This window comes from Artemia franciscana, chromosome 11, assembly GCF_032884065.1.
Source record: "Artemia franciscana chromosome 11, ASM3288406v1, whole genome shotgun sequence".
Classification (NCBI taxonomy): domain Eukaryota; kingdom Metazoa; phylum Arthropoda; class Branchiopoda; order Anostraca; family Artemiidae; genus Artemia; species Artemia franciscana.
The window spans coordinates 14,975,374-15,002,890 of NC_088873.1; the positions used below are offsets into that span (position 1 = coordinate 14,975,374).

The following is a 27,517-nucleotide window of genomic DNA, read 5'->3' on the forward strand; positions in this document are numbered from 1 at the left end:
GCCAATTTGACCAAGTCCATTGTTAAATACCCTGATGAACTCAAGTTCACTCTCACCGCACTCACTTAAACACTCACTGCACTCAAGCTCATAAGGAAACACCAGCAAATTGTGGACATTTGTTTTCACTAGTAAATTGTTTTTGAATTTCCTCCATTTGTTTTATATAGACTTGTTTGCATTGGCTAATAAACGATTTATATATGTCTCAATTATTTATAGAACAACTCATTGTTCGAATTGAATCCACAAGATCGAATAAAAACCTTTTCTAATTATTTCAGAAAATATATTAGATTGTCTGAAAGCAACCCTTAAAACGCTACAAAATTCTTGCACTGACTACATCAATTTAGAGTTCGTTTTATTTATGTTACTAATTAAATCTATACATGAAATGTTTGAAAAGATATGCTTCTGAGGAAGTCATAAGGTAATTGACTTTATGTTTCAGGTCACCATGCTTTCAAAAATTACTAGTAGTGCTTGGGCGCATGTTCCCAATCGTCTTACCTCTCAGTTGGCCTTAGTCCTTCAGCTTAGGTAAGCTATTTTTTTTCTTCGTAACACTTTTTATTTGGTGGCAACGCGCACACAGATAAATCTGACAGGCTTCTCTAAATGATCAGTAGAGGGGTCTACAAAAATGTGGGTAAAATTGTGAGAATTTCCTCGTAAGAAATGCTGTCAGAACTTCTTACTGTGTAGATGGGTGTATGATAACAGTCTTCAATTTTTTGGGACTCGCTGTCCACCAAAATAAGATAGCTCATTATTTATTGTTTTAGCCGTATCATAGTGAAGCTCGGGCACGTTTCTTTTGAGCTTGGAGTTGGAAGTTTTGAAGAATAAAAGTGATTTTAGGTGCCACTTGTTGGTAATGTACGGAACGATGATTCACAGTTGGATGAGTCTCTCCTCCCTAAGACAGGAAAGGAGATCAAACTGTTCTATAGTGACGACCCGTAAAAAATTGCTAAAACCTATGAATTTTTTCACTTAAAATAACGATGTATAACCTTTGTGTTCCATAGTTTGTATCTTGGTGTCGGTTGTAAGCCTTTAACGTTAAGAAATGTAAGCTGCTTTAACTAGGAAGAAATGATGATAAAGGGGTGATGTTGGGTCCCGAACCAATTGGCTGAATGGACACCGGACAGCTTCAAATAATTTAGGTAATATTATCAGACATAATGGTGGATGCAGTACAAAACCCACGGAATAGGGAGTTTTTTGCAGTTGGGAAAGGTAGTAGGTAAACATAATCTTAAAACTTAGATTACGTGGAATAGCCATGCGCTGGGAGTTTGTAGTTGCAAAAGTTTGAATAGAAGCAAGCTATTATAACTACTACTTCTGACGAATCACCGCAGCACCAAGTTGCCTGGGGCCAACATTGCTACGCGCGCTTCTCTTCCATCCCAATCTATTCACAGCCTTCCTCTTTACACCCCCCAGAAAATTCCCATTTCCCTTAAATCTTTCCTTACGAGATCCTCCCACCCCAGCCGAGGGTGACCTGATTTCTGTTTGGCCCTTGACGGTTGGCCGAAAAGAACAGTCTTGGCAATCTTTCATCCTTCGTCCGCAGAACGTCTCCTAGCGATCAAAACCTTTCTCTTATTTATAGCCCTGTAAGTGGGATTGAACCACACTTTTCATACAACCTACAGTTTAAAATACAGTCAGTCAGTTAGGTTCTCAAAACAATCCCTAGGCAACTTCTGTGGAAAACATCTAGCAAACCTGTCTCCATCTTTAGGAGTGACAGTGGTGCTTCTAATATGCTGGATAGTACATTTTACTGGAGAGTACATTTATAGTACATTTTATAGTAGTTTATTATTAGTATATTATTAGTAATATACTAATAATAAACTGGAGCTTCTGATATTCTAAAATTGGATCGCAGACTCATCTCTCTATTCATTCAGACTTTTTTGTCAACTTTGAAAATAAACCTTGGTCTTTGGCTATTCTACTTTTAACATCTTCACTGGACCCATCGTCTTCAGTTCAATTCCAGTTCAATTTATTTATTAACAAAAAAACAAAACACACACTGTAAACTAACTACACCCTAAGAGAGCACTACCCGTAACGGGTGACAGCATTCATTTATTCATCAAGAAAATAAATATAAGGCAAGGAAAGAAAAGAAGAAGAAGGGAAAAGAAAAGAAAACAAACAAAAATTAATAAAACAAATATAGAGAATTATCGGTAGAATAAGTTAGGATCTAATTCAATATTTTACAATAAGAAGCTTTTAATCTTATTTTTGAACACTGGTAGGTTATCAGCATTTCTCAAAGTATTTGGGAAATAATTCCATATTTTCGGCCCGATAAATTTGATTGAAGAATCAGATGACGTGAGCCGTCTCGTTTCTGTAACTAGTTGCGATGCAGTCTAGTATCATGTTGGTGAATTTCATCATTCCTTCGAAAAACCGACATAAACGACTCAGGTGCGGTTTTTGTGCTTACTTTATATAAAGTTTTGGCAATCTTTTTTCTCGAAGTCGAGCTACATTTAATATCTTAAGTTTTATTAAAAACGCCTTCACACTCTGACAAGGCTCAAGCTTGCAAACTGCACGTATAGCTTTATTCTGAAGAATTTGAACTTGCTTCCATTCTGACTTATTATTTGAAGCCCAAATGCTTGTTCCATATAAAAGATATGTGTGGAATAGACTGAAATATAGGATCAGTAATATTTTATGGGTAAAAACAAATTTCAGTCTATGGAGAACACCAACGGCTCTTGACAGCTTCATACAAAGAAATTTAATGTGGATTGCCCAATTCAGCTTTTCATCAATTATTATACCTAAATATTTAATGTGGTCTACTCGCTCAATTTCCTCATGGTCTACCGTATTTATCTTGCTGTCGTAAACTGGGTCATTTCCATGTTTAAATATGATATACTTCGTCTTTTTTGTATTAGGGGAAAGCAACCGTTCTTCAAAGAATTCAGTTGCTGCCTGGAGGCAAACTTCAGCATTTGTAATTAGTTGCTCACGGTTTTTATGTTTTAGAAATAGTACTGTATCGTCCCCAAAATTTATTATATATGCAAAGGGGATATCAGCCGAAAGTTCATTCACATAAATAAAAACAAAGTAATGGTCCAAGAACTGATCCCAGGGGCACCCCACAAGTTACATCGAATGAATCTGATAAGATACCATTATCAAGTATTTTACAACGTCTATTTGTTAAATATGACCGAATCCATTCAAGAAACGTCGACTTTATCCCATATCCTTCTAATGTTTCAAGAAGGATGTCAAAATCAACGCAATCAAAAGCTTTTGTTAAATCTAGAAAAATCGCCAGGGAGTATAAACCGTCATCTTGCGCTTCTTTTATATTGATTATAAGATCCGTAATTACGAGTTCAGTGAATCTGTTTTTCCGAAATCCATATTGTTTATCAGAAAGACTTTTATTAGCTTCGAAGTATTCATACAGTCTTTTTGGAGCTAGCTTTTAATATATTTTCGAAAAAATTAGAAGTAAGCTAATTGGTCGATAGTTATCAATTACTGTTGGGTCTCCTCCTTTAAAAAGAGGGATTGACTTCTGTTGATTTTTGAATTTAAATAAGAGGGAATAGTTGTGGGAAAAGTCAAAGTCATGGCCAATTGTAGAAAAAATCCAAGACAGATTGTTGAATTAAGTGGGCAGCCCAGTCAAGGGTTAATTTTATCCCTTTGATTGCCGTTGTTACTGTCTCCCATTTATGCTACACCTTTCCGTGCATGTGTGTCCCTTCACAAATGCCGAACTAGAGTCGTACCTGTTGGAGGTTCTCGCTGGGGAACACACGCAGGTTGACTACGGGTTGACTTACTTGAAAATTTTCCTCTCATGGCTATCACTCGACAATGCTGAACTAGAGTCAACCCTCTCATGCTAATTCACGGTGGGTTAGGGTTCAACCTGTTGGAGGTTCTCTCTCAGGTTAATTCACGGTCGAGGAAGAGGGAAGCAGTATATTGACAAATTTGGCAATCTATTTACAATAGACTATTTATCAAAATATTGGCTTTAGAATACGAACTCGTACCATGTATTTGATATTGATAATTTACGTTTTCCAACGGGTACCTGAAGTCAATATTTCTCATTAGGTATTATATGGTTGGAGTCGATTGTTTCACGTTTTTCAGAGGAAATTATACACACCGTTTTCTTCTTTTATGTACCTCTCGCCCAACAGGCTCTGCTGCTAGTTATTTCAATATTTGGGTGACCTGCCCAAGAAATAAAATATTTTGCAAACAAACCGACCCTATTGTTGTTAACATAATGGCGAAAGGCTTTCGACAGTTCAGTTTTAAAGTGAGCTAAACCTTTTCTCTGTCACAAAGAATATTCGTTCATGGTTCTGTAAATATACAAATAGAAAAATTTTGAAGATCTCAACATCAACCCAAAGCCGTGTTATTTGGTCTTGCAAACTTAAGGTTTGTTTTACCTATGAGATATATAGTTTTGTTTCCAACCCACACCTGTACCTTACACTAAAAGATAAAATTGTGAATTCATTCAAAGAATTATTATATTACTCAAAATTTGTCTTAGAGAACGATTCAAAATTGTTTAAAGGACAGGAAAATTTCCCCTTTTGAAACATTTTCAAGCAATTTTAAAACGTAATTTTTTAGTATTAAGAAACAAAGAATATTCTTAAAATAAAGTTTCATAGATGGACAAAGCTATATTTCAACTCTATTGAATGTTAGCAAGATCGTTGCCGTACTATGAAGAATTAAATAGAACTGCCAGAAAATACCATACCAAAAGCTTGCACAGGGGACAAAAACCTTAAAACCAAGGATACTTGGCGGTGTATTAATTTTCACACTACAAACACCAAATTATTTATGGCTAACTAGAGAATTTGGCTCTATAAGTCCTGCCAAAGACAGGTAACTTAGTAACTTAGAAAGATAATTTACAAGAGTAGAACTGATGCTAGTGTCGACAAAAAAAACAAAAAACAAAAAAAAAACACCGACACCGTCTAGTCTTTAGCCTTTCTTGTTCTAATAAGGTAAAACTAGCGTAATTGGCAAAACTATTTTAGTTATAAGTGCTTGATCCTCAGGTGTCTGAAAAAATACAATTGTGAAGCTTGCAAAAATGCCAAGAAACGCCAAATGCTAGATGGCGTTGGTTTTTTCTTTTTCCATCGGCACTCCCGCCAGTTTCCACGCTTATAAGTTGCCTATATTCTTTTGGGTCCTCCTAGGATAAAAAGTTATCCAACGAAGGAAAATATCTATTAATCCCTATAAACAGAACTAATTTCGCGTGGCTATGTTCTGCTCCAGCATACCATGTCACCTACGCCAGTGTGTATAATAATAAAAATGGGTATCAGTTAACGTCAACACTAGGTCCTCTATTTAATGATCATTGCTTTTGCTATTTCAGAAAGTCACATCTAGCCCCATTTTTGCTTGGTCACCCCATAGTCACCCCCTTGCCAACTGAGAGTAGAACTTTTGGAGTTGTCAGCTCAGCTCAGTGTGGATCCGCCTCCATTCTTCCAATTTCCTGGGCCTATATCAAGGTAAAGTTTTTACAATGCAGTTAGCTTATCTAAAGCATTTATTACTTGTAACAGGATGGCAAAATGGAATCAAAATTACGAGGGAAATATATTATCTTCAATCTAATATTGCTTCAAGTATTAAATTGGTAAAAAGCAATGACAACGTGTTCTGGGTTATTAATAGGCTTGATTTTATTTTTGATAAAAAAATTGACTTTTGAAATTATTTGTAATCAAATTTTACAATACAAACACGTGTTTGCCATCGTTGTTACTTGACGCCGGCTCTGGAATTGAGCGTCTAGTCTTGGTAAGTTAAATAACTTTCAGGAGACTGGAATCGGTTTTTAAAGATTTGGATCAACCCCAGCTCTTTAGATTAATATACTAAGTTAAAATTATCCACAATGAATGAATTTATTGAATTTATTTATTACCTGTTTAATTAACAAAAATAATAACGGAGTAAATATAACAACAAAAAGAAAAAACTGAAGAAAAATCACAAAACAAACCAAATCAAAGGAGTCAACAAATAAACCAAACATTACATAAATATAAACAATACAACTAATAAAACAAATCACCCGGTTATTGTAGAAGTATTGTGCCACTGGTAGTTATGAATCTTTGAATCATGATTTCAAATTTGCTTCTCAACTGCTACATATGGTTCCGTGATCTTGTAATGTTTGGTCAATTTTGTATTTCGAGTCCACTGGGGGAAGGTGAAATAGATACTTGGCAATATCTGCGTGATATACTTGAGAAAATAGTTCTAGTAGATTTTACTAAACTGCTAATAATTTCTTTTTTTTTAATGAATACACATAGGTGCTTACTCATTATATTCATATAATCATAACCAAAAGGCCCAAAAACTGATATGGTTTTACACAAGTCAAATTTTAAGCATAACTAAGTTCTAAGTCCACGTTTGAAACACAATAAAACCAAGAATTGACAAAGAAACAACGAGAAACCTGTTTTCCAGTGAAATAAACGAGACAAGATGTTTAATCGGAAACCTCTGCCAAGCCGTCATCAGAGCGAAAAATATATTTAAAAAAGTAAAAACTAATCTTGATAACAAATAAGCTAAATATGTAGCAATAAGAGACAGAAGATAAAAATCCAAAAGTTATAATCAATAGCGAAAAAAAGAACTAAATAATTTTAATAAAAAGAAAATGTAACCACATGGGAAGCAAAACGATGACTCCATTTGAAATTTATAAGAAATGCAGTCAAAGTTTTGACTGAAACCGAACCGCATCAGTTACCTTTGGTGCTGCTAATCTTCCGCTTTTTTGATTGATTGATGTGACCCAGGCACGTATTCTAGATTTTGTGTTCAGGGAGGAGAGGTAGTAAAAAAAATTTACAGCCCTTATAATTTATCACAGTGAAATGTACATATAGTTACACAAAATGTAAGCTGACGACGTAAGAAGTACAAAAACAATTGGAAAATTTAGGCTCTTACCCCTCCCCCCTCCCCCTTTTTTTACATGCTTGATGTAAGTTATGTGATTTTTTTTCTTTTGACAAGCTATGTGCAGATTCTCTTTCGGTCATGATAAACGGGACATCTTGATCCTATTACGTCATTGATAGGATTCGTTTTCAATCGAGCGTTGGACTGTATACTCTTCCTCTTTTATTCACTTCTGTTTTCGCTTCTCATGGAAGAAGTTTGCTGTTAATTTTTTTCAATAGCGTTTGTACACTCATCATTCTTTTTCGATTTTATTTCATCTTCGCTTCTCGTGTAAGAGATTGGCTATTTAATATTTTTTTTTCAATTTGTATTACTTTCACTTTTGTTTTGTAGCCATTATACTTATCATGCAAGAGGTTTCTTGTCGTTATTAGTTTTACGTTTTGTGATAAGATAAGATATTCAATTTCAGAATGACTATCAAAAACCCGGAAAGACCGAATTCCCATTTCGGAGTCACAAAACCATATAAATAGAATAAAATCATAAAAATAGCACAACAACTAAACAACTGGCTAAGCAATGTCAAAAACAACAAAATCACAAAGACAAAGCCATTCATTAGTCAAAAAATAAAATAAAATTCCGATTTATTCTCTGGTTTTTATTATTGGATAATTTGTTTTATTGTTATCATGGTTAGTTTTTAAGCCTCTTTATTGTATTTATGTGATTTCACAATGATGATGGTTTAGCAGAGACGTTTCCTAAAATTTCTGCGTTTTGCCTTGTTTTACTTTCAGTCACTCGAATTTTCCTTTTTTGTCATTATTGCTATCATTAAGAATTACACATAACAAATTTAATCATTTTCATCAAAATTAGAATAGATAAATGGTATTTATTCATTAGGTGGCTTTTTTCCTGAGTGCGTTTCATTAGTATTCACTTAATAAGGGGGAGGGGTGGAGAGGAAGTATACAAGAAGGAGAATTACAAAACTCCGGATTAAGGATGTTTGACCATGGGGATTATAATAACAGCCTCTTCATGCTTCCCAACTTTTGAATTCCAAAATGGGACCATAAAGTGCGCTTTTGTCCCTGCATCTTTACTGAGTTTAAGCATGGCGTAATTTGCTTTATTGGTTTTGTTTTATTTTAATCCAATTCAATTTTGTATTTTATTGCATACGTGTTCACAAGGACCATCGGAATCTTTAAAGATAGGATACTCAATTGTTTCCGAAAGAGAATCATTATGTGGGGTTTCCTATCAATTTCGCACGTCTATTTATGTTGCTTTAGTTTTGCTCTGTAGCTCTTTACTGCTTATAGTACTGTTAATGTAGGTGTTTGTACTGTTATAATTCAAATGGATAGTAATGGTTCTGGGCACTAATAGTTTTGGATTCCTATTTAGCAACAACAACAAAACGCCCGATTCTCTAGTTTCCTATTTTATCTGATACACTAGTTGCCTATTTTGTCTGATACAGTCTATAAGGCCCTATTTTAACCATTTCAGAGCATAGTCCTGCCATCGGTGGCAATTCACAAAAATATAGGTGGGGGGCAAATATATTGTTCAAATTTGAGGTAATGTGCAAGTTCGTTGTTTCTCAAATTTTTCAATGAAAATACTTCTGAATTTTTTTTTTCAAAATCTAGGGAGGGGGTGATCTAGGGAGAGGAAAATACCCCCTCTGCCGCCTAATTACTGCCCCTGAGCCTTGTCTTCCCAGAGCTAGTGGATTAGCTGTCAAACTTATCCAGAAACTTACTCTACTCTTTCTAGTTTGATTGATCCTTTCTTATTTGATACAGTCTAAATGGTGGAAATGTCTACTGCGACTATTATAAAGCCAGCCCCTACGTTCCCAGAGATAGAGGACTATTTGCCCTACTTATTTGGATATCTATTCTCCACTTTCTAGTTTAGGCATTTATCCAAATAAATTTTATTCGAAACGCTCCAATCAATTTCAGTTCTATTCCATAGACTCTACAAATGCCTGTTGTGACCATTTAAAGGTCTATCCTTGCGTTCCCAGAACTACAGGATTAGTTTACCCAATTACCCGGATACTTATTCTTCTCTTTCTAGTTTAAGGATATACCGAAAATCTAGATAATTTGTTGCAGTGATCCAGATTGTATATCAATATTAAATCTTATAAGATTTTATCAGATCTTATCTAAGTCGTTTCTTAGGAAAATTTTCCTTTTAATGATTTCCAATCAATTTTTAGCGTTTTTTCAATGTATAAAAATCAAAATTAAATTTCAAGAATGACGGCTGGGTAATAGGCAAAGCTGTATATCACCTGTCGAATGGTAGCAAATTGGTGCTTTTACATTGATTCATTAACACCATAGGAATGCAGAAAAATCACATGCCAATAACCTAGATAGGTATGTAAACTTTAAGACAAAGATGAAAATCAACTTGAGTTAATTTAGCTACTAAACTTGATTGCTAAAATTAAACAGCAGTCCGTTAGTTGTTATGACAGAAAAAAAAAACAGTCAGAAACCATTCATAGGAATCCTCTAGAGTAAAACTTGTCAGGCAAATTCTTTGAAAAAAGCCATTTCTTTGGAAACATTCGTGCTCTCTCCTGTTGTTAGAAACGTCCACTCAGTCAATACTAGAATACAGTTGTGTTATGCTAAACTCTAATAAAAAAGGGTAGACTATAGGAAGCAAAAATAACCTAGAGATGACTGTTTGAATTCTAGCAATGTATGTCTAGTTGAAAATGAAATCCTCTTTTCCAGGAACTTTCTCTAAGAAGTAGCTCAAAAAAACCTTTTTTGGGTACAGGCTTAAAAAAAATAGCAACTAAATATGTATATATATATATATATATATATATATATATATATATATATATATATATATATATATATATATATATATATATATATATATATATATATTTTTAAACCAGTACATACATAAGATATACCTAATTCAAGCTTAAATTTTGTCAGACAGAATTCTTTGCTAAGTGGCATTATTAAATCATTCAGTACAGATATGCTCACAGGGAGAAAGGGCTTCAGGTCAATGTCTTTTAAAATATCAAAAAACTTATTGTTCTCTGCAGAATTTCTTAGAATTTTCAATTAATTTGCCTTCTTTTCTGTCTTCTTGCTCTTCTAAAATTAGTCCCTGCGTAAGTTTCTAATTCCATCAATTTAGATCAGTGGTTCCCAACTGATTTTTGGCCATGTCCCACCTAGGCCATGTCCATGTCCATGCCCATATATAGGCCATGTCCCTCCTAAAATTCTAATGCCTCCTCCCCCTTGTGATATTGAAATTTTGATATTCGAAATCCTATGTGTATTCACCTGAAGAAAGAGGAAACTTAAAAGGCCATGAACTTGGTTCTTTTTTTTTTGAATTTTCTAGGTATATCTTAAGCCACTGAAAAATATTGTCTGTTATATAGTGTATTACGTCATTGCAATACAATCATACATTTTTTGGTCTTTAAAAGCATATGAATGTTATGTATATCAGATGAATTTTTTTTTAATTAAAGCTGTAAAGTATGGTTAGCCAAAGAGTGCGCGTCCTGCCCATGACCAATCAAAATATTGCCATACGTTGGGAATCACGGATTCAGATATAAGAAACAGAGTATCATTACAGACGTTAAACTTTTTAAGCGTTGTGTTTATTTTTTCAGATGATGGGTGGTCAGAGTTTGACGCGTGCAACTCAAGTGGCTATTCTAAATGCAAATTACATGGCCAAGGTATTGAGCCAAGAGTAAAAAATTCTTTACACAGGTTTTAGTGGATTAGTTGCTCATGAATTTATTCTTGATGTTCGAGACTTTAAGAAAACCGCCGGAATCGAAGCAGCCGATGTAGCTAAAAGGTTACTATTCAATATTTTCTTTTTTTACTCTGTAATGTAGTCAAGTGTGCAGCCGGGGTTTGTTTTAAGGGACTATTCCCCTCTTCCTGCTAGAATATATGTTACCGAGAAAGTCTGAAATTGGCGAATGTAGACATTCACTGGTGAATGTCCGAAATATTTTTTTTCTCTCTTTGGATTTTGGTCAGCGTTGACAGTCAAATTTTCAGTTTTAGGTTTGATTGTGATAGGTTAGATTAGGTTGAGTTTGATTGGGCTTTTAACTGATTTTGAGATTTATAACCTAATTTAGTATAACCCAACCTAGTCTCGCTTTAATTTTTATCATCAAAGCTTGTATAAAACTAAAAAAGATGATTTGCAAAGCCAACTGAATCCAAGCAGATAAAAACGAATTTTGGACATTCACCGGTGAATGTCGACATTATATATATATATATATATATATATATATATATATATATATATATATATATATATATATATATATATATATATATATATAAGTTGTCTGTGTGTGTGCGTGTGTCGACTGACGTCATGTTTGTGTGTCGACTGACGTCATGTTTGTTGATTGACGAAATTACAGACCGGGACATCGAGACACAAATGACGACCGGGACATCTATATATATGAAAATAAGTTGTCTGTGTGTCGAGTGACGTCATGTTTGTGTGTCGACTGACGTCATGTTTTTTGATTGACGAAATTACACACCGGGACATCGGGACACAAATATCGACCGGGACACTGGAACATAGGGAATATAAATGACGACCGGGACACTCAAAGAGAAAGCGACCGGGACACAAGGAATATTCGATTAGCAATCACCATCAACAAAGCACCGGGTCAAAAATGACAACCGGGACACAGGGAATATAAATAACGACCAGGACACTCAAAGAGAAATTACAGACCGGGACACCGGAACACAAATGACGACCGGGACAAAATGACGACCGGGACACCGGGACACAGGGAATATAAATGACCGACCACGAAACTCGAAGAGAAATTACAGACTGGGACACCGGGACACAAATGACGACCGGGACACAGGGAAACAACAACAACAGGGACGCCGAGGGGCACAGGGGGATATATAAATGACGAGAGGGACACAGGAAATGTTCAATTAGCAATCACCATCAACAAAGCTCAAGGACAATCATTAGAATAATGAGGTATAGATCTGAATACAGATTGTTTTTCCCATTGACAATTATATGTTGCATGTTCAAGAGTCGGTAAACGTGACAATCTATTTATATGCACAGACAATGGGACAGCCAAGAATGTTGTACATTCGCAAGTTTTACGTAGTTATATATATATATATATATATATATATATATATCTATATTCACAGGTGGGACACAGGGACACAACTACAATGGTGCGTAACTAATATGGCGCGTAACGACTTGCACGCCCGGGGGGGTGGCTTGGAGGGCACAAAGCGCCTCCACCAACTAGGTGTTGAGGTGGCGCTTCGCACCACCCCAACAGCTAGTATATATATACATATATATATATATATATATATATATATATATATATATATATATATATATATATATATATATATATATATATATATATATATATATATATATATATATATATATATATATATATATATATATATATATATATATATATATATATATGTCGACATTATATATATATATATATATATATATATATATATATATATATATATATATTAATATGTATATAAATTAAAATATAATTTAATTATTACATATAACTAATAAACTAATAATTAATGCATATATATATATATATATATATATATATATATATATATATATATATATATATATATATATATATATATATATATATATATATATATATATATATATATATATATATATATATATATATATATATATATATATACTATTACTACGCTACTACTACTACTACTACTGCTACTACTACTAACAACTCACCGCAGCAAGAAGCCGCCTGAGGCCAACACAGCTACGCACGCTCCTCGTTCATCCCAATCTATTCAAAGCCTTTGTCTTTACTCCCTCCCAAGAAGTTCCATTTCCTTTAAATCTTTCTTTATGACATCTTCCCACCCCAGACGAATATGACCTGCTTTCCGTTTAGCCCTAGACGGTTGGCCGAAAAGGACAATCTTCGGCAGTTTGTCATCTTTAATCCGCAGAACGTACCCTAACCATCTCAACCTTTCTTTCATTATGGCCATAGAAAGCGGGATTGAACCACACCTTTTGTACAGCCTACTGTTTGAAATACGATCATTCAGCCCGGTACCCGGAACCATCTGTAGGCAATTTCTATGGAAAACATCTAGTAAATCTTCATCTGCTTTTTGTAGCGCCAATGCTTCAGAGCCATATTTGACAACTGTCTTTACTGTACCCTCCAATATTCTAATCTTGGTTTGCAAACTTCGTTTTTTTACCGAGTGACCAAAAACTTTGGGGGGGGGGGTCCTCCTCTCCCCCCCTACGTGACGGCCCTGGCTGTGGGGAATATGATTAACCTTATTTTAAAGTAAAACCAGCTCTATTTATCATCTTTGATCCACTAAGCCGTGTTCAGTATTCCTAGGGCTTCCGAGCACTCTATCGATAAACCAAGAAAAAAAAACACACGTTTTGCATGCAATAACTATCTCTTATCTTTGAACGAGGAATGATTGTGTACGTAATACATATTTTCTTGAAATCGGCTTTATACTTTTTTATGAAAATTGACGTACTGATATTTTCTGATGTGCAAAAACGATCTAGACTGGTAACGAACTTGGGAAAATTCGTTTCCCCCTCCCAGCGCCCTTAATATATTTTTATTGAATCATCTACAAACTGAAAGTAGAGACCGAACAACTGAAAAAAAATTCAAGTGAAGGTTAACAGTTGGACCAGTGTGAATGAATATCAATCACATCATTACAATTATTAGACGTTCTGACCATGTTTTCTCGTGTATGAATCAAGGTATGGAGAGATTGCATTTCCGCCGAAGGAATAAGTCGGACACCGTTTTTATGTATAAGATTTACTTCACTGAGTGGCACTCTATACTCCTGGTACTTATTTATTATTAAATAAAAAAAACAAGTTTTTTTAACTGAAAGTAAGGAGCGACATTAAAACTTAAAACGAACTGAAATTACTTCGTATATGAAAGAGGCTGCTTCCTCATCAACGCCCCGCTCTTTACGCTAAAGTTTTACTCTGTCTCTCAATTCTTCTTTTTAAAACAGTAAAAAACTTTAGCGTAAAGAGCGGGGCGTTGATGAGGAAGCAGCCTCTTTCGTATACGAAGTAATTTCTGTTTGTTTTAAGTTTTAATGCTGTTCCTTACTTTCAGCTGAAAGAACTTTTTCATATTTATTTTTTCATTGTGTTTTTAAATAATGCTAGTAAATCCTGCGCTCCCTTCATGGAGATTTTCTTCCCCCATGACAAATTATCGATGGAAAGTTCCCCCAGCATATCCCCCTCTTTTCAACCCCTCCCCCAACCAAAAAATCCTCCTGAAAACACCTGTACACTTCCCAATAACCATTACTATATGTAAGCATTGGTCAAAGTTTGTAACTTGTTGCCCCTACCATGGGGACTGTGGGGGACTAAGTCGTCCCCAAAGACATATTTATAAGGTTTTTTGACCACGTTGAATAAAATGGCTATCTCAGAATTTTGATCCGTTGACTTTGGTAAAATAATTAGCGTGGGAGGGGGCCTAGGTGCCCTCCAATTTTTTTTGTCACTTAAAAAGGGCACTAGAACTTTTCATTTCCGTTAGAATGAGCCCTCTTGCAACAGTCTAGGACAACTGGGTCGATACAATCACCCCTGAGGAAAAAAAAACAAAAAACAAATAAACACACATCCGTGATCTGCCTTCTGGCAAAAAATACAAAATTCCACATTTTTGTAGATAGGAGCTTGAAACTTCTACAGTAGGGTTCTCTGATACGCTGAATCTGATGGTGTGATTTTTGTTAAGATTCTATGACTTCTAGGGGGCGTTTCCCCCTACTTTCTAAAATAACGCAAATTTTCTCAGGCTCGTAACTTTTGATGGGTAAGAGTAAACTTGATGAAACTTATATATTTAAAATCAGCATTAAAATGCGATTCTTTTGATGTAGGTACGGGCCCCGACCATGTCTTGGCCCGTTGCTTGATGTTTAATGGTCGAACCTACCGAGTCTGAGGATAAGGCGGAAATGGACAGATACTGTGAAGCTTTGCTAAGTGAGTAATACACACTTTTATTATAAGGCTTATAGAGGTGGCTCTAGTGAGTTGGCCAAGTAGGCTTAAGCCTACCAAAATATTTTTGGAAACGTGTGTGAATATTGTTGTGAACTTGTAATAATTTCTGAAAAGTACAAATTTTTGAATTGGGACTGCCCAGAACGAAACTGCTGGAGCTGCTCCTAGATGCTAATTTAGTAAGTGTTTGCTGTGGTTTTGCGGTCTTGTAAACAATTCTGACTCCAATTTCCTTTTAAAGTCTCAGATTTATTTTCGGATGTTCGGTTCAGACCTCAAAAAGGGGAGGGATGTAGGAATAACATTCGCCTGCATCTTTACCTTGAGTGACCTAATGCTGAAATGACTTTGTGGTAGTAGTAATAGAATTCAGTCTCACCAGAAGAAGATAGCTTTGACTATTATTTCACAAAAGTAGTTCTTCTCTGTAATGTTTGAGTAAGACAGATGTTCTTTGATTGCCCTTTGTTCCACAAGGGGCTAGAAACTGAAAGTCTTAGGAGCCAACTGCATGGCCATTTGCAAAAATAGTCACCACCAACTTTCCTGACTACAAGGATTAGGCCATTGACCATCCCTTACTTTCTGTGTTTGGTAATAGTGTATCTTGAGAAATCGTGTATGTCGTATTGTGTTGACGACTCATGCCAATGTGACTCATTGAAGACCAGGGGTTGAAGAACAGACGGCCATTGGGCCAAGTTTGGCATGCTAGCTATCATGCTGTGACTGGCTTTATGGGAAAAGACACAATATAATTATTGATGGCAGAAGAACATTTTAGGTTTTTCAGCTTTAAATTTACACGAATAGCATAACAAAATATTTCTTTCTAAGATAGAAGTTAATAACTTCGAAGACCACACTGCCTTTCCATGACGAAAGTAAAACAGTTCAAAAAAGGGATGATACCTTTTTATTGACAGTGAAATATAAAATTATTTAACTGGATATTTCGAACACATATAGAGTGTTCATCATCAGCAGTAAAACTGATGATGATGAACACTGTATATGTGTTCGAAATATCCAGTTAAATAATTTTATATTTCACTGTCAATAAAAAGGTATCATTCCTATTTTGAACTGTTTTACTTTCGTCATAGAAGTTAATGCGCTCATTGACATATGTGAATACAGTCACCTGATTTTTGGGGGCGGGGGATACTACTACTACTACTGACAACTCACCGCAGCACCAAGCCGCCTGAGGCCAACACATCTACGCACACTCCTCCTCCACACAAATCTATTCAAGTCCTCCTTTTTCACAGCCTCCTAGGAAGTTCCTATTTTCCCTCAAATCTTTACTTACGACATTCTCTCATCCCATTCGGAGTCGACCTGCTTTTCGTTTGGCCCTAGATGGTTGGTCGATAAGGACAATCTTTGGCAATCTGTCATTCTTCATCCGCAGATTTATTTCATTATCGTCCTAGCCATCTCAACCTTTCTTTCATTATAGCTCCAGAAAGTAGGATTGAACCCCATTTTCCGTACAGCTTACTGTTTGATATACTGTCAGTCAGTCGGGTACCCAAAACAATCCGCAGGAAATTTCTTTGGAAAACATCTATCAAATTCTTCTCGGTTTTTTGGAATGCTCACGCTTTAGAACCATACTTGAAAAGTGTCATCACTGTAGCTTCCAATATTCTAATCTTGGTTCGCAGATTTATCTCCCCGTCCTTCCAAACTTTTCAACTGTGAAAAAACACCCTAGAGAAAAACATCTACAGAAAGAACGATGGCCATAAGGTAATTATCCACTGCTTCGTTGTCTTTTTCGGGCTATTAGCCGTTTTCTTTTTATTTAAGCAGGTTTTGATGTTTCCTGTTCTCGTTTGAGCTTCATTTGACGTTAATGATAATTTCAAAGATCAGGGTTTTCATTTGTCAACAATGAGACTCACGATTTTATCAGAAAAAGTGCTATAAGAGGAAATTATTACGTAAGTTCAGAAAAACTTTCTCACGTATGGCGTGAAGCACAACACGTGCCTTGCCGTGTGCCGGTGAAGAAGTCTTCGTCTTCTCACGTAAGAACATCCTTTGATCAGTTTTCGTCTGTTAGAGCACTTCAAGTTACTTTTGCAGATTATAGTTTTATTGAAGATTTCCTTACTGCGGAAGGTGAAAAATATAAAAGGACAATTTGGAGAGTCTGGCACTACTAAACTTTTGAAGGTTTACGAAAACAAGAAGACCATTTGAAACAAATTAGCAGCGATGTTTTCCGAATCTTTTATTTATTTTTTTTAACGATGCGACTAAAGCATTGCTTTTGTTAGCATCGGAGAAGAAAGAATTGTCAAACACTTCGTGGTAACGAACTGTAGTAAGGAGCGACCCGGCTCAATAGTAACCAAAACTCTAAAAAATGGAATTTTGATACCAATACTTACATCAAAAGAATCGCATTTTAATGCTGATTTTAAATATATAAGTTTCATCAAGTTTAGTTATACCCATCAAAAGTTACGAGCCTGAGAAAATTTGCGTTATTTTAGAAAATAGGGGGAAACTCCCCCTAGAAGTCATAGAATCTTAACAAAAATCACACCATCAGATTCAGCGAATCAGAGAACCCTACTGTAGATGTTTTAAGCTCCTATCTACAAAAATGGGGAATTTTGAATTTTTTGCCAGAAGCCAGATCACGGATGCGTGTTTATTTGTTTTTTTGTTTTTTTTCCCAGGGGTGATCGTATCGACCCAGTTGTCCTGGACTGTTGCAAGAGGGCTCATTCTAGCGGAAATGAAAAGTTCTAGTGCCCTTTTTAAGTGACCAAATAAATTGGAGGGCACCTAGGCCCCCTCCCACGCTAATTATTTTACCAAAGTCAACGGATCAAAATTCTGAGATAGCCATTTTATTCAGTGTAGTCGAAAAACCTTATAACTATGTCTTTTGGGACGAATTACTCCCCCACAGTCCCCATTGGAGGGGCAACAAGTAACAAACTTTGACCAATGCTTACATATAGTAATGGTTATTGGGAAGTGTACAGGCGTTTTCAGGAGGATTTTTTTGTTGGGGGAGGGGTTGAGAAGAGGGGGATATGCTGGGGGAACTTTCCATCGATAATTTGTCATGGGGGAAGAAAATCTCCATGAAAGAAGCGCAGGATTTACTAGCATTATTTAAAAACACAATGAAAAAATAAATATGAAAAAGTTCTTTCAGCTGGAAGTAAGGAACAGCATTAAAACTTAAAACAAACAGAAATTATTACCCATTTGAGGGGCTCACCTTCTCCTAATACTTCGCTCTTTACGTTAAAGTATTTTTAGTAATTTCAACTATTTATTCTACGGCTTTTGTGATCCTGGGGTCATTCTTAATGAATTGGGACAAAATTTAAGCTTTAGTGTAAAGAGCGAGGATCTGACAAGGAGGCGAACCCCTCATATGTGTAATAAAAATATGAGAATACAAAAGTTGTTTACGTAAGCTTATTTATAAGTTACGTAAATCTTTTAGTAATAAAAATATTCGTAAAAAATTAAAAGTTCTAGTTGCCTTTTTAAAAAACCAAAAAATCGGAAGGCAACTAGGCTTCCTCCCCTGCTCTTTTTTTCTCAAAATCATTCGATCAAAATTATGAGAAAGCCATTTAGCCAAAAAAAAAATGCAAATTTTCTTTTAATTATTCCTCTGCGGAGAGCCAAAATCAAAACATGCATTGATTCAAAAACGTTCAGAAATTAAATAAAAAAAACAAGTTTTTTTAACTGAAAGTAAGGAGCGACATTAAAACTTAAAACGAACAGAAATTACTTTGTATATGAAAGAGGCTGCTTCCTCATCAACGCCCCGCTCTTTACGCTAAAGTTTTTTACTGTTTTAAAAAGAAGAATTGAGAGACAGAGTCAAGCTTTAGCGTAAAGAGTGGGGCGTTGATGAGGAAGCAGCCTCTTTCATATACAAAGTAATTTCTGTTCGTTTTAAGTTTTAATGTCGCTCCTTACTTTCAGTTAAAAAAATTTGTTTTTTTTATTTAATTTTCACCCAGGATCGAACTGGGGACCTTCTGCGTGTTAGGCAGACGTGATAACCGCTACACCATGGAAACTTGAGAAAATTGATTTATTGAATTTATACAAGAACAAATGAAATTTTCCGAAATTAATCTTACAATTTTTTGTCTTTTTTTAAAATCTTAGCATAGCTTGGTTTACAACAAATAACTCTTGTACTAAAGATATTCGTTTCAGAGGGATATTTAGGGAGGGGGAAAAACCGGAAGCAAAGACGCTTATATGGCGTGGGAGGACAACTCCCGACAAAATCCAAAAAAAGCATATATGAAAATATGACACTGTTGATTATCCCCAAGATTAATAGGGATTATTGTAATTAAGGTATATGCCTAGTGAAGGAAAACCCTTTGCCTTGCTTAATTCTATATATCTTTTGCATCATTTTTGAAGAATGTTGGTATTTGTGTTGATCTGCTGTATTTTGTTCGTCCTTCCAAGTGTTTTATTTTCACAACTCTACTGATTAGAAAAAATAGGGGGGGGGGTACCTATTCCAGGGGGCTACCAACTCCAGCGGGTTGCATTTGGAAGAGGCATGTGACCCTACTCGATATTTGAAAAACTATCTAAGATTTCATGCCTTTTGAGTAAATGTGATTAAAAAAAGCGATTTTGTCGTCGTTTGGCTTATAGTATATTTCGTATAACTGTATACGACAACCCCCGTATAACTGTATACGACCCTGTATGTTGTCCGACAACACCCGGCAGCTAAGGGGATTTTTTCGGTTCATAGTTAGGTAGGGCTTATGGGTCTTCCCGCTTGTCTTCTACGTTATTCCCGGGAGCATTGAATTAGTTTCTATTACATTCCAATACCCTCCTACCCACTGATTACCTGTCTTGTAACAGCCTCCTCCTTTTCACTCGTTGACTGTGATTAAACTATGATGATTATTAGATTTTACATTATTCTGATCTGTTTATAGGAATTCGAGGGAAGATTAGAGAGATAAAAGAGGGCAGAATGGACCCTAAAGTGTATCCATTGAAAATGGCCCCTCATAGTGCTGCAGCTGTAATGTTATCTTCCTGGGATAAATCCTACTCTAGAGAACTGGCTGCTTTCCCAGCTGTAAGTATAGCCTACTCTCTCTTGCTGAGATTATCATGCACTGGCTCTATGATAAATGCTGAGTGATGTCTGTACACACCTTATGCTGTGGGTGTTCAACTTAAGCCATTGTTTTAATCGGTCTTGTCCAGCCACTTACTGTTTTTTTTTTCTTTTAATATGAATGTAGCGCTATGAAGGCCAAATAGGCCTGTCACTCTGTTTTACGTAGGGCCCGCGAGATTCTTAACTTGGTTGCGATTGGTGGATTATTTCTTGATTACTAATCATAGACCGTTTTACATACTTACATTAAGTAGCTTATGTTACGGGAATGCCAACGTGAAAACAATATTAGACAAAGTACATGTTCCATAGCTTTTGTTAGATACATTATATGTAGCTAGTGGTCCAGGAATACATTGATCATTCAAGTCTAAGAAAGTCCAGGGTGAAACCTTTCGAATTCCTTTCCTACTTAAAACTCAATTACCATTTTATTATATCATATCCTTTATTTTAATCATTGTCATATCATTTATTGTCATTAATATTATTTACTTAAAAGCCAATTACATAATTTATTTCAGTTTTTATCATCTGTCTGCACACAGGTCTGCCCCTTAGGAAGGATAAGAAGATTTTCTGGGAGAGGCGCTTCAATATCCATATTTTCAAATCTGATATTTTTTAAATTTCCTATATAGCTAGCCAAAGAGCTTGTCGGAAGAAAGGGACAAAAAGAAAAAAGCCATGGTGTATACTCCTTTGTGAGGACCAGAGAACAAAATATTTTACTTCCTTCTCCTCAAGACTTTAAGTCTCCTTACCGCATCTTTAAAACATTCCTTGAAGTCTCAACTCGATCTCTCACCCATGAGATAAAACAGGATGAGATAAAACTCTCTGGTGATGATTGTAAAGCAACTGGATTCTGATTGTAAAAGCACTCCGAAGAAATGTTGACTTCAGGTACAACATCGTGTGATTGGCTATGGTTAGATGCTAAGGGTACTAACAAATTGTACAAACTAATAACACTGCAAAATTTTTATTATTTTCTAATAATTAATTACGAAAAATAAATTTTTTTTCTTTAGTTGAAGTATTGCAAAATATCTTTTTGAATGCATCTAATTTTATTGGTTTTGGTTTATTTAACAGTTTAGTTTAAGCACTATAAGTAAATATTTACAAATGTTTTTTTCACCAGGAAATTCAAAATTCTTCACATAAGTTTATGACGATTTGATTTCTTCCAATCCCAGTTGAATACGGTTTAAATCATGTATATAATCTTGATTCTCGAGCATGCATGTCCTGTGTGGGCCCACAAGTACTTAATTGTGCTTGAGAAGATGCACTGGCTCTTCAGCCAAATTCGACACTCAGATTACGCTGGACCACATTCTGCCCTGTCTTCAACGAGAAGTGTACTATCGTCTGCGTATTCGGTGTCCCCTATCTCCTCATCGTACGGATCCGTCTTTTGATTTCATGAGTTCTTAATATAGAGGTTAATTATGCAGTTTAAGAGGATCGGTAAAGCTGGGCAAACTTGTCACACGCCATAGGCAGTTTCAAAGAGCTCTGTAAGCTCCCCAAACACGTGAATGTTGCTTCGGATGTTTTCATAGTGGGTTTTCATACGGCTCACCAGCTTCGACGGGACTCTGTCTTATAACATGATTCTGGGATCTAGCATGATCCCGCCAGTGCATGATACGGAATATCTGAACGAAGACCTGGAGATGATTCGGAAACAAGCTCTCAAGATTATACTGAGCCAAAAGTATACCACACGAGAATTCTCTTGCTCTCCTTAAAGTCCAAACCCTACATGATAGGAGTCTTCAATTAATGCGTAAGTCGAGAAAGTCCATCCTTTTCTCTGAGAGCCATCGTTCACTATCCCTCCACTTGCATCAGTCGGTGCCAACACTCGTTAAAAAAACTGATTTGTTCCACCCAAATGCTGCAATATATTTTCCAAGATATAGCGGGGGCCAGGGGTGTGTGTGCTAATTTTGTCATTTTTCTCAAGGAAAATTCCCAAAAAATAACAAACAATTTTTCAATGAAAATGTTAATAAAAAAGTTATTTTCAAAAAATATGGGGAGGGGAGGGAGAGGCAAAAAAAATCTGGAGACAAATACTTCCTTGAAACCCGTAATTAAGTCCAACGCGTTGAACTTAAAAAGGCAACATTAGGATAGCCACAAAAAGTAAATGATTGGGGTTTTATACTGGACCACTTAAATAACGAAGTGCACGACGGCATCACGTTAACTAGCACGTACACAGGATAGGTGCTTTCAGGCCCTTATCCCCTCCACCGGTATCGATATTTCCATTGTTTTCTTGTAATTTCTTAGGCTTTTCCTATCATTAAAATATTTTTGTTCTTTTTTCCTCCCCTGAAACATCAAGCCCTTATGATGGAAACTTCTGCCTAACTGCCTGCATAAGCATAGGCTGGAATTCTTCACACGTATACGCATACGCTTTTAAGCATACGCATTTCCGATAGGGGTGGGAGCAAATTTGAAAAAAAATGTAGACAGAGGAATATATAATCTATGGACAATTGTATAAGACACGCGCAACAAAGTTCATTAAAGCAGGATTTTAACGCTGTTTTCAACTTGAGACCCTCAATAAATCCTACTTGTTTTTTTCTTCTTTTTTTTAAGCGAAAAGTCTCTAAGCCCTTTAAGGTTTTCCTAACAACCTTGCAGGATATCTTGACAAAAATCAAACCGAAAAAAGGGACCAAGTCTTATGTGTCTAAACTGAATGAAACCGAAGTTGCAGCAGACTTTTCTAAGCGCGTTTCCACGCTCAACTAAACTGGCAGGACAAGTATTTTTATTAACAAATATGTTTACGTGAGCTAATTTGTTTGTTTCGCAGTTACAAACAAAGTGTAGTAAATTTTTTCTGCAAAAAGGGAACGTTGGGATAAAAAATTGTTGACGGGTTTTAAAAATTCGGGAAACAAATATGGATACCCCCCCCCCCGTCAGCCTTTTATCATTTTGCTTGTGACCAAGCATTTACAAAATGTAATGTTTTTTTTCGTTTTTTAGCATTAATGAAGCTTTTTCGGGAAAATATCTGCGCGCAATGTGAAAATTATGCAAATAGTCGGAAGACCATAACGTACCGACTCTTGTGAGGAAAGTTTTCGACTCAATCCGAGACTGAGTCCAGCGTCTGTGTGCCACAAAAATGTCCATTGGTCTGTTATTTGAGCCTTTCAAATAAAGTAAAAAGTTTTGCTGGACAAATTTTTATTTTTGAGTTGTTATCATTGATAACAGTATTGCTATTATTGGCCTAATATTATTTTTCCTCTTTGATTGACTCTTGTGAATAGTACGGCATTAGAAAGATCATCTTGTATATTACTGTAGGATACATGTCTAATGAGTTTTATCTATTTTAGCCCTTCGTCCGACCAGAAACTAAATTTTGGCCATCCGTCAGCAGAATAGATGATGTCTATGGTGATAAAAACCTTGTATGCACCTGTGCCCCAATGGATTCTTACCCATCGCTAGATGTTGGTAGTCACCAAGACAAATCAAGAGCAACTGTAGTGTAGATGAAAAAGTGTAAATAGGTTAATGGCAACTTTCTATCTTTTAATAGATAAAAATTGCTACATTGTCCACTGTTTTAGAAATAGCTGTGTGAACGATATTCATTATTGATCTAACTCCAAAATATAGAAAATTTTTATATAAAGGTTTTGACCCGTATGGGCATTTTAAACCAGGGCTGCAACTGAGAATTTAACAATATCCCAATATTTAATTATAAAAATACCTAATGTTTGAAAAAAAATTCCAAGAAATTGACAAATAATAATCTTATTACTCATTGTCTTTAGAAGATATTCCTTATTTTGTCGAATTAACGTCACGGGTTTCTAAACTTAATAATTTAGCCCTGAATATATTAAATAATAATGGCAAGTTTACTTAACACGATCTTTAAGTATTATGGTAAATTTTATTTTATCAGAACAGATATCCAAATATGTCAGTACAATCTTAGGAAGTGGTAGACTTGTTTTAACCGCCATGTAGACAACATTTTTTCTTAATCTGTCCCTCGAGCATCAGACGTATCGCTTTATAGTTCATCCCTATGTTGTGCATAACGATCAATAATGTCTATTATTAATAAATGTATTATTTTAGTAGGTGTATTTTTGGTAACTGGTTTACCCAGTTGATGCTTTCTTAAATTTTATATGTTTTATTTAGTGAAAATGGTATGTTATTTGAGATTTGTCAAAGTAACATTATCTATTTTTTTTATTAAGATTTTATTTAAATAGTGAAGAGGCGAAGACAACTTACTCCTGGTTCGAACAAAACTTGTAAATCGTTTTATAAGCATTTTTTCAGTGATAATTGAAAGCCCAGTAGCAGGTATTCTCAATAAAGTGAAATTTGAAAATGCAATTCAAAAAAAAAAAAATCGTCAGAAGAAAATACCTTCTACTTTGACACAATATTTTTGTCATTTCAAACTACTGAAATGGTTGTTTTTCTTTTTCTCGATGTAGTACCTTCTTTGGTCATTTATAACTTTTTGTATTCTATATGCACTCTAAATTTAACTATAATTTGGAATTTTTAGCTTTCTGTTATGCATGTTCAGTTATTTTGTTTTAGAGTTCCAACCTGATTTTTCCAGAACAGACTATTAAGAGAGTAAATTATGTACAACAAAATTTTACTAATAAGCAACATTTGAAAGACATCCAAAAAATTATCCTGCCTATTTTTAGCATTGTTGAGACGGCTGGTACTACCATTTTTGCATATTTACCGTATCCGAGATACAGACATTGTACCTATAGCAAGAAAAGTTACACATTATTAAATACGAGGGTTGAGCCTGGTTCAAACAAATGTGTTTTACTGTATAAGGTTTGTGTTGCATTTCAAGGGCCTCATAATAGGCTACTACTACTACTAACAACTTTCTGCAGCGCCAAGCCGTCTGAGGTCAATACAGCTACACATGCTCTCCTACACCTCAATCTGTTCAAAGCCAATCTCTTTACACCTCCAAAGAAGTTCCCGTTTCCCTTAAATTTTTCCTTACATCCTCCCACCCCGACCGAGGACAGCCTACTTTCTGTTTGGCCCAAGACAGTTGGCTAACAGGGACGCTAAAAATACAGGAGTGTTCAAATAAACAGATACATTAAAACGCGACAAAATTGCTTGAAAATAAACAAACAAAAAAACAAAACTGTCGTTGGGATATTTCTCCTTGGGTTGTTGCGCAACACGTGGTGCAAGATTGGTGATCAATATGGCGAGAGGAACAAAGTATTTCAGATAAGATGCACAACATTTACTAATTGGATCAAGTTTACGTTTTATTGCCTATTGATTTTAAATTATGTCCAAATTTGTATTTTACTTTAATTATATGACTGTTATGCTCGTGTCATCTATTTTATTCAAAATTAAACCGGTGCTACTAATAAATATTTTAATTGTCGTATAAGTGTATTTACTTGGACTTTACAGTATAGGAATCATCACAAGTTGAAGGTGTCACTTGTAATTTGTTTTAGCTTTTTTGCTATTAACCAAATCGCACACATTGGCTAAATCAGCATTTTCGAAACTGGGAGGCGAGCCTCACCAGGGAGGCGCCAACATTAGCGAGGATTGGCAAACTCCAATGAAATAAAAACGACGCAGTCGCACAAAACATCTAAACTCTTTCGTGATTAAGAGGATTTAGATGCTCAGGCTGAACAGAAAGTAGGTTTACCATCCCTAGGTAAACCCAGCCATAGCTTATAGATTTTGCTGTACTTCGTGTAGGGACGATCAATTAGATGATTGTTAGGGATGATCTTTCCGGTCAATTGGTTTCTCAGATAGGGACTACAGAATTCGTCTTAAAGCGTGAAGAAGGAACTGATGTAACTAAAACAGCATACTTAATTGGACATCTGAAAGAATAGTACAGCTGAAGATATATCTTTTTGCAAACTCATTCCGGTCAAAGCCATATCCATTAAAATTTTAAATTAGAAAGGCTTACTGTGGGAAAAATTGCATTTGGCTTTATACTGATGGTGCAATGTCAATATCAGGACAAAAAATTGGCCTTCTAGCACTTAATTAAAATGAAAATACCTGATGTTCACTGCCTGATCCGCAGATTAGTTTTTGTATCGGAAATTGTGATTGTGAGACATTTATAAGAAAGTAATGACAGCTAAAATCTATATAAAGAGATGCCATTATAAGTTCGAGTATTTGCACAGCTGTCTGACCATATGGGATTCCTAACACCTCTCTTTTATTCTATTATGAAGAGCGCCGGTTGTCTCGTGCCACAGAGGATACTTAAACTCAGAGTAGGAATTACAATTTACATAGAAGAAAATCAACATTAGGACAAAAGTATTTTTAGAAATGAAAATTTAGTTATCAAACTAAATTTAGTTATTGAATAAATCGATGCAAGGGCCAAAAATGCATCTATTGATTCAAAAAGATAATGTGAAAAGATTAGTAAAAAATGGAGCTATGGGAGGTAAATTCGTAAAAAAAAGTTTTATGTGTTTCCAATTCTAAATTTATGCGCCCAAGTTACCAAAGAAGCAAGCACAAATCCATTTTTTCAACACCTGAATGCTTCGATAATTCATTTCTTGAATAATTCTGATGATCTTGATTTTACAAAATATTCGTGGATACAGAACCCATTTATGGGGGAAGAAGATGACGAATTTGGATTAATAAGTAATGAGAAAGAAAACTTGATTAAACTAGCCTCTGATAATTCTTTAAACAACATTTTCAGAATCTATCCCTAATTCAATTTGCCCTAGATATTAATAGTAAATATAATCTTTTGTCAAATACAGCTTAGAGGTATTGATGCCGTCTACAAAGTTTTTTTTACGCAACAGGATTTTCTACACTAGCTGAAATGAAACCGAAACATCGATTTCGTTCGATTATAGAAAAAGAGGTTCTTGCAATCATTTCATCATTGACACCGAGATCTGGCAAACTTTGTGCTAATTATAAGCAAACACATTTACCTCATTAAAAGACAACAATATAAATTATCATTTGTTTTCGTCTGTTTGCAAGATATTGTCTGGATAAATTTCGTAGTATTAAAAGTTTTCCAGTCTGTATTATGTTGCGAATTGGAAG

General features: G+C 35.3%; 1 protein-coding gene and 1 non-coding gene across 4 annotated transcripts; one reads left to right on the plus strand and one right to left on the minus strand.

The window, feature by feature from the left end:
* The first annotated feature begins 5,461 nt into the window (after positions 1-5,461).
* LOC136032874 (glycine dehydrogenase (decarboxylating), mitochondrial-like) lies at positions 5,462-25,838 on the plus strand. 3 transcript variants are annotated; one of them, XM_065713292.1, is made up of 5 exons: positions 5,462-5,591; positions 10,715-10,908; positions 15,078-15,183; positions 20,178-20,323; positions 23,752-25,838. In XM_065713292.1, the coding sequence occupies exons 3-5, from the start codon at positions 15,120-15,122 to the stop codon at positions 23,908-23,910; spliced, it is 369 nt and encodes a 122-aa protein (XP_065569364.1). In that variant the 5' UTR covers positions 5,462-5,591; positions 10,715-10,908; positions 15,078-15,119; the 3' UTR covers positions 23,911-25,838. The 3 variants fall into 3 exon arrangements, 2 of the variants coding, with proteins under 2 accessions (XP_065569364.1, XP_065569363.1); XM_065713291.1 differs by lacking the exon at positions 5,462-5,591 and having other exon boundaries at positions 10,606-10,908; XR_010618799.1 differs by lacking the exons at positions 5,462-5,591; positions 15,078-15,183 and having other exon boundaries at positions 10,603-10,908.
* On the minus strand, positions 19,208-19,280 carry Trnav-aac (transfer RNA valine (anticodon AAC)). Its single transcript has one exon. It is a non-coding gene; the product is annotated as a tRNA-Val (tRNA).
* Positions 25,839-27,517: the final 1,679 nt, after the last annotated feature.